The sequence below is a fragment of the Siphateles boraxobius genome, unplaced genomic scaffold (genome assembly GCF_051911475.1).
Source record: "Siphateles boraxobius isolate OS27281-9 unplaced genomic scaffold, OSU_SipBor_1 55, whole genome shotgun sequence".
In the NCBI taxonomy this organism is placed as follows: Eukaryota; Metazoa; Chordata; class Actinopteri; order Cypriniformes; family Leuciscidae; genus Siphateles; species Siphateles boraxobius.
In genome coordinates this window covers 3,869,783-3,882,476 of record NW_027509181.1, presented here as the reverse complement: position 1 = coordinate 3,882,476, position 12,694 = coordinate 3,869,783, and the positions used below count along the sequence as shown (strand labels likewise).

At 36.0% G+C, this 12,694-nt stretch overlaps 1 protein-coding gene across 2 annotated transcripts in view; it reads left to right on the top strand.

Annotated features, from left to right (window-relative positions):
• drosha (drosha ribonuclease III) overlaps nucleotides 1-12,694 on the top strand; it is a 41,756-nt gene that overhangs the window by 16,428 nt on the left and 12,634 nt on the right. For both annotated transcript variants that reach the window (XM_077205906.1, XM_077205907.1), the window contains exons 16-24: nucleotides 2,580-2,687; nucleotides 3,936-4,074; nucleotides 4,155-4,215; nucleotides 4,405-4,464; nucleotides 4,652-4,751; nucleotides 5,257-5,359; nucleotides 7,496-7,566; nucleotides 9,858-9,902; nucleotides 11,459-11,616. In XM_077205906.1, the coding sequence (XP_077062021.1) occupies nucleotides 2,580-2,687; nucleotides 3,936-4,074; nucleotides 4,155-4,215; nucleotides 4,405-4,464; nucleotides 4,652-4,751; nucleotides 5,257-5,359; nucleotides 7,496-7,566; nucleotides 9,858-9,902; nucleotides 11,459-11,616 (845 nt within the window). The remainder of the gene's footprint in view (nucleotides 1-2,579; nucleotides 2,688-3,935; nucleotides 4,075-4,154; nucleotides 4,216-4,404; nucleotides 4,465-4,651; nucleotides 4,752-5,256; nucleotides 5,360-7,495; nucleotides 7,567-9,857; nucleotides 9,903-11,458; nucleotides 11,617-12,694) is intronic.

Genomic DNA, 12,694 nt, shown 5'->3' with positions numbered 1-12,694 from the left:
ACCCCAAATCAGAAAAAGTTGGGACATTTTGTAAAATGCAATAAAATCAAGAATCTGTTATTTGTTCATTCTATTTAACCTTTTATTAGGTGACAAAAGTACAAAGAAACGTTTTCCAATGTTTTAACTGACCAACATAATTGTATTTTGTAAATATTAGGGATGGCCCGATACAATTTTTTTTCAAACCGATACGAGTACGAGTATTTACATTTGTGTACTTGCCGATATCGAGTACCGATATTTCTACCGCAAAAGTAACTATAGGCTCCCAGAAAAGAAGACAGAAGACTATTTTAGAACACAGGTTAGAAGACTGTTTTTATTTTCTTCTCTGCTTGTTTTAACAAGTCTAAAAATAAATAATAATGAGTAAAATAATAAATGTATTAACACACAAACCACTGTTAATTTAACATAAAAGCAAGCAGTTACTGCGTGCATGGTCTGACATGACTGAATGCGCCCAAAGTGCGCTCCCTTAATAGTCTAATTCCTAAAAAGCTGACATTTCATCGCGATCTCACACATCTGTTATTATCAATGAAGCTGACTGCACAATGAATCTTTCATAATATCCACACTTTGTTTGTTATAATTAGAGGATTTGCCAGCATACAGAATTCAGCACTGAACAAAAAAGTTTTGAGCAGTGAGGGTAGTCTATCTTAAATGCTTCTGATTAGCCATTGCGTTCAAGAAATCAACACACATGTCTGTGATTGGCTACATCGCTCAACGCTGCAAACATGTTATGAATAGAAACTCTGGCCTGTAAATCGTTTCTATTTTGTTTTAGTTGTTCTTCTTGCTTTTCTGCAACAGATGAATGAAAATCTATTAGTTTTAATATGTTGTATTCATAGATATTTCTAGTTTGCGGGAGTCCCGCGAATCGTTTTATTCTCCCGGAACCCGCACACACAGAGTGAGTGCATTACCGCCCGCGCCCGCGCTCGGCCATCATATCTAGTGACTCACTCTTTTGTGTTGGGAGTGCACGTCCCTATGCCTCAGTTCACCTCGACAAAGCACTCGCGGCGGCCAGTTTCGTTTCGCAAAATGTACGTGGTATCGGCGAATTTTTATGAGTACGAGTATATGAGGACAGTATCGACCCGATGCCAGTATCGGTATCGGGCCATCCCTAGTAAATATGAACAAATTTTGATTTTGATGGCTGCAACACACCCCAAAAAAGTTGGGACAGAGACATGTTTACCACTGTGACACTTCACCTTTCCTTTTAATTACACTTTTTAATCATTTGGGAGTTGAGGATACTAATTGTTGGAATATTTGCCCAATCTTGTCTGATACAAGACAGCCGCTCAACAGTCTGTGGTCATCATTGCCTGATTCTCCTTTTCATGATGGGTCTTACATTTTCCATAAGAGACATATCTGTATTGCAGTAAACAGGCAGACACATCCCTTCTATGGTGCAGAGTGTCTAGAAACCTCAGTTTTAGCATGTGCCGACTGAGGCCTGGCATTGTCTTGCTTCCCAGGAAAGATGTCATCTTGATGGCAGTTTATTTCTCTGTACGATCCAAATACATGCCTCCATGTCAATGGTACCTTCACAATAATGCAAGTTACCCATACCGTTTGCAATGATGCACCTCAATACCAGGGCAGATGTTTGCTTTTGCACCTGTCGCTGGTGAAAGTCTTGTTGGTCCCTTTCGTCTTTGGGACTGAGAACTCGATGTCCATTTTCTCCCAAAAACAAGCTGAAACATGGACTCATCTGACCACAGCACACATTCCCACTGTCTTCTAGACCATATGAGATGAGCTCAGGCCCAGAGAACTCGCCGGCATCTCCATATAGAACTGATGTAAAGCTTTCTCCTTGCATAACAGAGATTCAAGAGGCATTTCTTAATGCAGAGTCAGACTGTGTTCAGTGAAAACTGTTTTCCAAATTACTCCGGAGCACATGTGTCTGTATTTAACAGAGTAGCATGATGGTATCTTGTGCAATGCCATCTGAGGGCTCAAAGGTCACGCACATTTAACAGAGGTCTCCTGCCTTACCCAACACAGACTGAGATATTTGGCACAAAGTGATGAGCCATGACCCGTCTTTGCTTAAAAAGACTGAGAAGCACTTTTACACCCAAACATGATACCCTCAACTATTACCAATTCACCTGCTCATTGTGGACTGTTTCAAAATTGTTGGATAATCTAATTTGGATAATCTTTTCACTTTTATTTGGTCTCTGTCCCACCTTTTTTGGGGTGTGTTGCAGCCATCAAAATCAAAATTTGTTCATATTTACAAAATACAATTATGTTGGTCAGTGAAAACATTGGAAATCTTTTCTTTGTACTTTTGTCAGCTAATAAAAGGTCAAATAGAATGAACAAATCACAGATTCTTGATTTTATTGCATTTTACAAAATGTCCCAACTTTTTCTGATTTGGGGTTGTAGAATATTTCTAATATTATAATATTTTATTATTTTGTTTTATTGTAGATATTTAATATGTTGTGCGAAACACTTTTTCTCACATATGCTGTTGTCTTAAGAGTGTTCAGAGGACTTAGATTTTGCTTTTATTGCAGCACGCCATGATGCTTCCAGTTCTCACCCACCACATCCGCTACCACCAGTGCCTGATGCATTTGGACAAGCTGATCGGTTACATGTTCAAGGAACGATGCTTGCTGCAGGTGAGAGAAAGTGTAAAAACTTTTGTAGGGTTGTTTGTCTTCCTGTAATATTGTGTGTTTTTAGCATGTCCAGGAAAATGTCATAGCTCTTGGGCATTATATCCTTCTACAAAATGGTGCCTACGGTACGTTTACATGACAATGATGTACTAAAAGTATACAGACGATAATGTTGTCAAAATGATCAAAAGAGTATTAGGCATGCCTGGCCAGTAGTTGGTCACTCTGTGAAGAAGCTACAGACCTATAGACTAAACGCGTAATACGTATGCGCATGACGTCACCGTTTTCTCAAATTCACGATTTTGTATTTCAATAATTGTGTCGTTTTTTTTAAAAACTTGCACTATGAACCCCGTTTTCAAAAGTTAGCGTTTTCAGGCCCTCAAAACACTTTTGTGGTGTATATGAATAGCCTAAACGCATAAAAATGTCTGTTTTTATTTGAAAACGGTGGTTTTGTAATAGATATCAAACCTGAAATTACTTGAAAACAAGTGAGAAATCAGCTCGTGGAATTAAGGCTATGTCTACATTATTTCGGATACATTTGAAAAATGCGTTTACGTTTAAAAACGTTCTCTGTCCATACTAGCGTTTTCCAAAAGAGGATCCAAAAACAAGTTGACTGTTAAAAAGACAGACATCAGTTAACAAATAAATGTTCATAAAATATTACATTTGTTACTGCGTTCTTATAGTAATTTTGGAATAAATGTAAAAAATGCTAAGAAAGTACTAACTTGAAGAGAAATAAACTTTTAATAAGTATATACATTAGCAATGTAAAAATACAAAATAGTACTATATTTGCTGTTTTCTTGATAGTGTAAGTCTTTGATAGACCATAAAAAGACACTAACCCCTGGACAAAAAGTCATGTTTGAGTTGTTTTACCTGAAAGAAACTTGCACTGGCATCTTAAAATATGTCGGTGTCATTGTTTTGTGTCAAGATGCACATCAGTAATGTTTTCTTCTAAGGCTAATTGAACAGCTAATTGAACTAAGCCTAATCCTGGCTTAATCTAAGCCTCTGTCTGGCCTAAGTCTTTGAACTAAACACCCAACGACGTGTTCAGAACTGAAAACTGTTCTGCAGGATCAATGTAATTACAACTATGTTGTTAGCATGTAGCTTTGCTTTAAAGTGTTTAATGGTCATAAAAGTTAATTATAGCGTGCTGTGATTCACATCATGTATTATAATTCTCACTTTGTTTCTCTTTTGCTTTTCTTTCTTGCTAAGTTGGCAATGACTCACCCCAGTCATCATCTTAATTTTGGGATGAATCCTGACCATGCTCGCAACTCTCTGTCCAACTGTGGCATACGCCAGCCCAAATATGGAGACCGGAAAGTGCATCATATGTACATGAGGAAAAAAGGTTTGCAGATCTCTTCATGTATGTGAGAGCATTTTTTTTTAAGTCCTACTCTGCTGACGGTTCTGTCCCTTTTCCATTAGGAATCAACACCTTAATCAATATTATGTCACGATTGGGCCAGGATGACCCATCACCCTCCAGGTTTGTGGTTTATTTTTATTTTATTATTATAATTTTAATTTTTTTGTGGAAGTAATTTATTTGTTGTTACTTTGTACATTTAGTGTTCATTTATGAAAAATCTAATTTTTACATTATGTCCATGAAAAGCCAGTATAACCATTATAACAACTGGATTTTGTAAAGGTGCAATCTGTCTCTCTTTAACAGAATCAATCACAATGAGCGGTTAGAGTTTCTTGGTGATGCAGTTGTTGAGTTCCTGACCAGGTGAGATCTCTGACCTTTCACCATTGCTAATATCTGTCGCTACATAGAGCATGTCTCACTGAGTTTAGCTTTTGAAGTTTCCTTATGATTTCAGAGCTGTTGCACAGATTGCAATCGCAGTCTGTTGTTCTCTCAAGCTTTCGTTACTTCCTTTCTTATTTTCTACTAAGCTTACTTTCTTTTCCAGTGTGCATCTCTACTACCTGTTCCCAAGTCTGGAGGAGGGAGGACTCGCCACATATCGCACAGCAATCGTTCAGAATCAGCATCTTGCTATGCTTGCTAAGGTGACTGTTTACTAGATGTTCAAAGCTGTGCTTTTGGAAAGAAAGTGTAGTAAGTGTGTCCGTTAAGCCTCTCTCAAAAAACACACTGTAAGGCCTGGTTTCATAGACAGGGTTTGGATTAAGCCAGGATTAGACCTTAGTTCACTTAGCTGTTATTAACATTCCTTAAAGAACATTACTGAGGTGCATCTTGACACAACAATGGCACTGACATATTTTAAGATATCTCAGTTAGGGAATCACCAAAATGAAAATTCTGGGCAGAAACCGCAAAATCTGGATGTTCTTGGCCGAGAACCGAAATCGAAACCGAAAATGCTTTTTAAAAATTATTAATTGCTTATTTAAAATTAGGGGATTTTTGTATAATTGTATTAATGTTAGACTTTTTAATGAAATCCAATTAAAATTCATTAAAATTATTGAAAGGCACACAGTGAGTGCATTTAGCACATCATTTCATATTTGTGTTTGTTTAACCTTTATCATTGTTTTGGATCCCCAGAAATTGGAGTTGGATCGGTTCATGTTATATGCTCACGGCCCTGACCTTTGCCGAGAGTCAGACCTCCGACATGCTATGGCAAACTGTTTTGAAGCCCTGATAGGTAAGTGCTTTCTCATGCATTTCTGTCTTTATTTCATACTGTATTTCAACACACTGAGGTCAAAATGCTGCTTTTGACATGAAGTCACTGAAAGTACTTGATGTGCCTGTAAAAGAAATTTAAGTGCAATAAGCCCAAAATAAAAAAAAAGGTTACACGTGTATCTGTGGTTCTGTGAATTCTGGATCACCGCCAGAGGCAGTGCAAATCACTAGTGTAGTGGTTTTTAATCCTGGACCTGGGGACCCATCGTTTTGCACATTTTGTTTGGCTCTCTTATCTCTCAAACTTAGGCTATGATCTGATTTATTCATTTATTTTTTGGCTGTTCGTGTTATTTTTTTAAATGTTGCCAGTATCCGGTTAGAGTCTGAACAGGTCATGATCCTGAACTGAACCTCACACGCAAAAAACAATAAAGACGGCACGCAGCATGGAATTATACTGAAGTAAACAGGTTACTGAAATCAACATTTACGTGTTCATATATAAGGGGATGTTCTATAAGGTGGATGCAGACGAGGATGTTAAGTTTTTCTCGTACAGTTTTTCCTTACATTTTTGTTTGTATAGAGTCGTCTCTGTAATATATATTAATATTACAGCTCACTATCGCTCCACTGACTAACTTGGCTCCCGTCTTCCATATTCACAGAGTGACCAAAGAACTACCAGTATGTAAAATGTGTGCAGAATTGTGACGAATGTTGATCTAGAGTCACATGAATTCCGGTATGACTGTTCAGACTGAGGTCACATTGCAAAACATCAGACCTGTATCTGATTTAGGACCACATATAGAAGTGACCCAAATCAGAATGGGAAAAATCTGACTTAGTTCAGACTCCATGCAAAAGTGTCCCAAGTTCAGTTCACGGAGCTGTTACCTAATACCCTGATCATTTGAATAAGGTGTGTTAAATAAGAGACATACAAAATGTGCAGAGCTGTTGGTCCCCAGAACCAGGATTGAAACCCACTTCACTGGTGGATGATTGAAGTGCCAGCTAGATAGGTCGAGAAAATATAACCGCAAAGTTACGACTAATATTAGCATAGTCTACATATTTCCACTAAAACCTGATGGGAACTTCTAGTATAATGTTGTCCTATTAGTAGTAGCAGACTTTTCTTCTATAAATGATTAATTATTCATTACAGCAAATGTGGTATTTAATTTAAACCTAAAAGTTGTAGTAACCCTTTACAGTAAGGTTGTATTTGTTAACATTTGTTTATGCATATGCTAATTTCTTAACATTACTAGGTGTACATGTTAGTTAGGTTAACATTAGGTTAACAACACTTCTTGGTTTAATTTGTATTCTACTCATTTTATATATTTATATTCTAAGTTTATATATTTTTTTTATATATATATATATATATATATATATATATATATATATATATATATATATATATATGTATATATATATATATATACATATACACAGAGAATATACACACAGAACTCCTGTGTAAGTTTGGATGAGTGAGAGAGTCTTTATTGAATTCATCTGTTTGAAGATAGTGAGGTCATTTCCAGAGCAAACGTATGTAACATTTTCACAGAATTTAAAATTTTTAGCTTTTAGATCTATACTTTTTAAAATGTTTTTGAAAGAAGATTGTTTTATATTCACCAAGACTGTATTTATTTGGTCAGAAATGGTCAAATTCAATATAAAGCAACTCCAGTTTTCAGTCACATGATCCTTCAAAAACTTTCTAATACCAGATCTAATACATTCTAAAAAAAAACTTGCAAAATCAAATCTGATTTGCTACTCAATTTTATTTTCACTGTTAAAAAATGGTTGTGCTACTTAATGATGGGTGTTTGTTTTTTTCGTTTTTTTTTTTTAGGATAATTTATTTGAAATAGAAATCTTAACATCATAAGTGTCTCTATGTTCACTTTGAACAATTGAATGTGTCCTTGCTGAATAAATGTATAATTTCTTTAAAAACTAATTATAGAGATCCCAAACTTTTGAATGTTAGGGTATTTGTTTAATTTTTGTTTGAGTAAATGTGAACTCTCTTTGATCTTAAATTTGATTTGCTTTAGCACAAAATGAGACTTTTTTTTGTAATTCAGTATTTCTTCTGTGGTTGTTTTCTTTTTTTTAGGGGCCGTTTACCTAGAAGGTGGTTTAAAGGAAGCCAAACTACTCTTTGGGAGACTGCTGTTCAACAGTGAGGTGAGTTGTTTTGTGTATGTGTTTGTAGGGCTTAAAAACAAACATTTGTAAACTTGGATTTACGTAGTTTTGGTTTGTACATTGGGGGGTTGAAATGTGAACCGTTTAACAGGGTCCCAGGACATGTTCCCTTGTGATGTTTATTTGGTTGTTTTTGCAAAATGGTCCACACATGGGAAGTTGGTTGATGACATAACTGCAATAAACTTAAAGGGTTAGTTCACCCAAAAATGAAAATGATGTCATTAATGACTCACCCTCATGTCGTTCCAAGCCCGTAAGACCTCCGTTCATCTTCGGAACACAGTTTAAGATATTTTAGATTCAGTCCGAGAGCTTTTTGTCCCTCCATTGAAAATCTATGTACGGTATACTGTCCTTGTCCAGAAAGGCAATAAAGACATCATCAAAGTAGTCCACGTGACCTCAGGGGGTTAGTTAGAATTTTTTGAAGCATCGAAAATACATTTTGTTCCAAAAATAACAAAAATGACGACTTTATTCAGCATTGTATTCTCTTCCGGTTCTGTTGTCAATCCGCGTTCATGAGTCCGCTGACTTAAGACGAGGTGACGTGTGTCTGCTGTGCCCGAGGTTCGTTTACAGTCTGAGGGAGACGCACGCTGTAAACAAAACAATCTTTGCAAACATGTCTAAGGATTTCGACACAGGGGAAGACTTGCATTTTTTTTTAACCAGACATATTTATTTGAACCCGAATACACGGACGCACCAGATAACACGTTAGCAGCGTCTTACGTCAGCAGCGTCACTGGCCTCGTGAACGCGGATTGACAACAGAACCGGAAGAGAATACAATGCTGAATAAAGTCATTGTTTTTGTTATTTTTGGAAAAAAATGTATTTTCGATGCTTCAAAAAATTCTAGCTAACCCCCTGAGGTCACATGGACTACTTTGACGATGTCTTTATTGCCTTTCTGTACAAGGACAGTATACCGTACATAGATTTTCAATGGAGGGACAGAAAACTCTTGGACTAAATCTAAAATATCTTAAACTATGTTCCGAAGATGAACGGAGGTCTTACGGGCTTGGAACGACATGAGGGTGAGTCATTAATGATATAATTTTCATTTTTGGGTGAACTAACCCTTTAAAGTAATAGCTTATAGTTAACGATATCTTTTTTGGCCATGGGAAATTAATTTCCTGTCATCTCTGGGGATATCTGAAAGCAGGTTTTTCCTAATATCTTTCATTATTAGCAGGACACATATTGTACACATGGGGAAAACCAATTGTTTAGTCAATAATTCAAGAAGGTCCATACTTTAAAGCTCTTGAGTCTTGATTCTGATTTGTACTTGGCCTTATGAAAAAGAACCGTTCTTGTAATTGTTTAACCATAGCATTTTTTTACAATAAGGATACAATTAGCCTACAGGGAAGACCACTGATGGCTCCTCATTACCATGCTTAGGCCAATGTAAACTTTTTTCTTTCTTTTTTTATCTATAGCATTTGTTATGAAAAACAGCAACCTACATGTTTAGAAACTATAGCTACAACATGGCACAGTTTTAATATAAATCTTTAGTGAAAAATCTATTCCTTGAACAGATTCTTTGGTTTCACTTTATTTTGATGGTCAATTAACACATTCTCTTGACTATAAGTAATGTTGCAACTACATGTCTACTTACTCTCATGTGAGCTGAACTGTGACTATCGACCAGCATGTAGCACGGCGTTCGTGGGCCGACCGGTCGAGACTGTTTTTCTTCAGACTCATGAAACATCCCCGGTATAATTTATAGTGTTAAAATATTTTTTATAAGATTTACTTTAAAAATAAAACAAATCCTGTCCATTTGGTGTTTGCAGACCCCCTGTGGTGGAAATGAAGTTTTTTATGCTGTTTATATGTCTATGTGGTGTCTCAAATACACGGTTTGAAATCCCTGGTGTTTCTTATGTCACAAACTACCTTGTAACCAATCACGTCAATGTGCCGGTGGGCTTTTTTTCAGCGTAGTTACTATTTTGTTATGATGAAAATGAGAAGCACAGCAGAGTGATAGCTTGTAGAGCACAAATGTAATTTAATATGATCTGTGAGTAACTATATTGGTGTCATCAAATCAGTTAATTGACTGTTGCCTAAAACTGAAAAAAATTAGTAAAATTAGTCCATGACTCAATCTTTATTCCAGCATGTGATGAATGTTTTGTCATAGAAGTCTGAATTTTCCCTCATATACTGAGATTCTTCTCAAGTGGACTACGTCATCTTTTATTCAGTTAATTTCCTCTGTCTTTGTCTTTCAGGACCTGAGGGATGTTTGGCTCAACTACCCACCTCATCCTTTACAGGTGTGAGCAGACTTGGTTTTGAATGTTTGTCATGCACCAGTGTAAAAAAAACATACACTGCCGTCAAAAAGTTTGGGACCGGTGCGATTCTTTATTTTTTTTAAAGAAGTCACTTATGCTCACCAATGCTGTATTTATGTAATTAAAAATACAACAAAATTATTCCAGTCTTCAGTGTCACATTATCCTTCAGAAATCATTATAATATGATGATTTGATGCTCAAGAAACATTTATGATTATTATCAATGTTGAAAACAGTTGTGTACCATTTTTTTTAGGATTCTTTGATGAACAGAAAGTTATAAACAACAGCATTTATTTGAAATAGAATCTTTTGTAACATTATAAATGTCTTTACTGTCACTTTTGATCAATTTAATTCCTCCTTGATGAATAAAAGTATTGATTTATTTAATTTATTTCCCCCAAAAAATAAAATAAAAATTCTCACTGACCCCAAAGTTTTAAACGATAGTGTTTAATGTTACAAAAGATTCTATTTCAGATAAATGCTGTTCTTTTGAACTTTCTATTCATCAAAGAATCCTGAAATAAAAATGTAATAAATAATGAGAAATGTTTCTTGAGCATCAAATCATCATATTAGAATGATTTCTGAAGGATCATGTGACACTGAAGACTGGAGTAATGATGCTGAAAATTCAGCTTTGATCACAGGAATAAATTACACTTTACTATATATTCAAATATAAAACAGATATTTTAAATGGTCATATTTAACAACATTACTGTTTTTATTTTTGTATTTTTAATCAAATAAATGCATTCTTGGTGAACAGAAGAGACTTCTTTTAAAAACATTGAAAATATTACCGATCCCAAACTTTTGAACGGCAGTGTACATACACATTCATCAGACACTTGGGTGAATATCTAGAAAAATAACAAAGTGCAGTAAATGGTAAAAATATTTGTGCTACAAACCAGTGTGTTTGTTTAAGATAAATAAATTAAACTAATAAATTAAACCATGATAACAAATAACACTTTGCAAAATCAAGCAGCATAATGCATTCTTGTTTGTCCAGATAAAATAACTGGAAGTGGCTGAGACCTGAAGCCTTACACTTTAAAGTTCAAAATGGCTGTGCCTGCTCTTACATTAAAAATAATGTTTATATATATATTGTTATAATATTTGCTAATGTTCATTTGTGCTGGGCAATTTAAAAGCAGTTTAACCCAAAATTAAAATTGTCGTCTACTCACCCTCTTGTTGCACTAAACTCATAAGTCTTTTATTTATCTTTGAAAAACAAAAAATTAAACGTTAGTTAATGCACTGTGAGCTAACATGAGCAAACAATGAACAGCTCAATTTTAATAACCAACATTACCATAGATAAATAAATAAATACTGTAACAAATGTATTGCTCATTGCTAGTTCATGTTAGTTAATACATTAACTAATGTAACTAATGAACCTTGTTATAAAGTGTTACCAGAAACCTGTAACATTCATTGTATTAATAAAGTAGTTCAGTTTATTTAATGCATGAAAGCTCACACTTCATGTTCTGTTGTATGTTTAGGTGCAGGAGACACTGACAGACAGGCAGTTGATCGAGTCGTCTCCAGTTCTGCAGAAACTCACTAGTTTTGAGGACGCCATTGGAGTGCTGTTCACTCATGTCCGTCTCCTCGCACGGGCCTTCACTCTGCGAACAGTGGGCTTCAACCACCTCACCCTGTGAGTGCTTCAGTGCGTCTGGGACTTTGTAATGATATAAAGTATTTAATGAACACTCTCTTGCCCACTTTATTAGGTCACCTTACTAATACTGGGTTGGACCCTCTTTTGGCTTCAAACCGCTGGTTACGTATGTAAACGTGGTTCTGTGAATTCCGGATGACCACTAGAGACGGAGCTATATGTTCGCACCACAAGGACGTTGTTAGGCATGACGCAAAGCGGATAGCAACAGAAGTTCCATTATTTCGCCATTAGATGGCAGTAAACACTTTGAGTAAGTGAGTCAGTAGAGAAGACGTTTATATTGAAAGGACTGAAACTAACACAGAGAAGCGAGACGTAAGTGACAAATGACTAGCATGTCAGGGCATGGGAAACCCCTTAACTGTTAAAAGGACAAGATATCAAAGCGGACATTCAAACAGATATTTAATTTTTTACGAATATAGGACTGACCTGGAAAATGCTATGTCTACTGTATATGCCGGTACACTCGCTAACTCGATCTCTCACAATACTCAACTCTATAAGCTTCAATGAACATTATCAATGAGAACATATGTTTGCGTCGCTAAGAGTGGTTGCTAGGGGTATTGTGTGGTGATACATAGAACTGTTGGGTGAAGCGGTCATAGCTGTGTTTTATTCAAGCTAAAACACGGCTATTGACCAATCAAGGACTGGAACTAACCGTTTAATAATAGTGGATAATCGCAGCGCCAGCTTGATAGGTTAAAAAAATATTTACCAACAAAGTCATGTAGTGACGTGAGCTGAAGGAATATAAGCCACTGCAACTCAGTTCTCTTTCATTTCTCCTGACCCCTAGAGACTATATAGGTCCTATACTAGTGGATGACCCATACCAACATAGTCACAAGGAAAGTAACTTAAATCCTGAGAAGCAGCAACAATGACGCTGTAGAACCTTGCAAATGTACAAGGAGAGGACCATGTCGCTGCTGCACAAATGTCTTTAAGTGAAACACACACTGTTATAAAGCACACCTGAATGGCCGTGCGCATTTTACTTTTGCTTTCAAATTAGCAGCTAAATAGGCGCTTTTATGTTTCG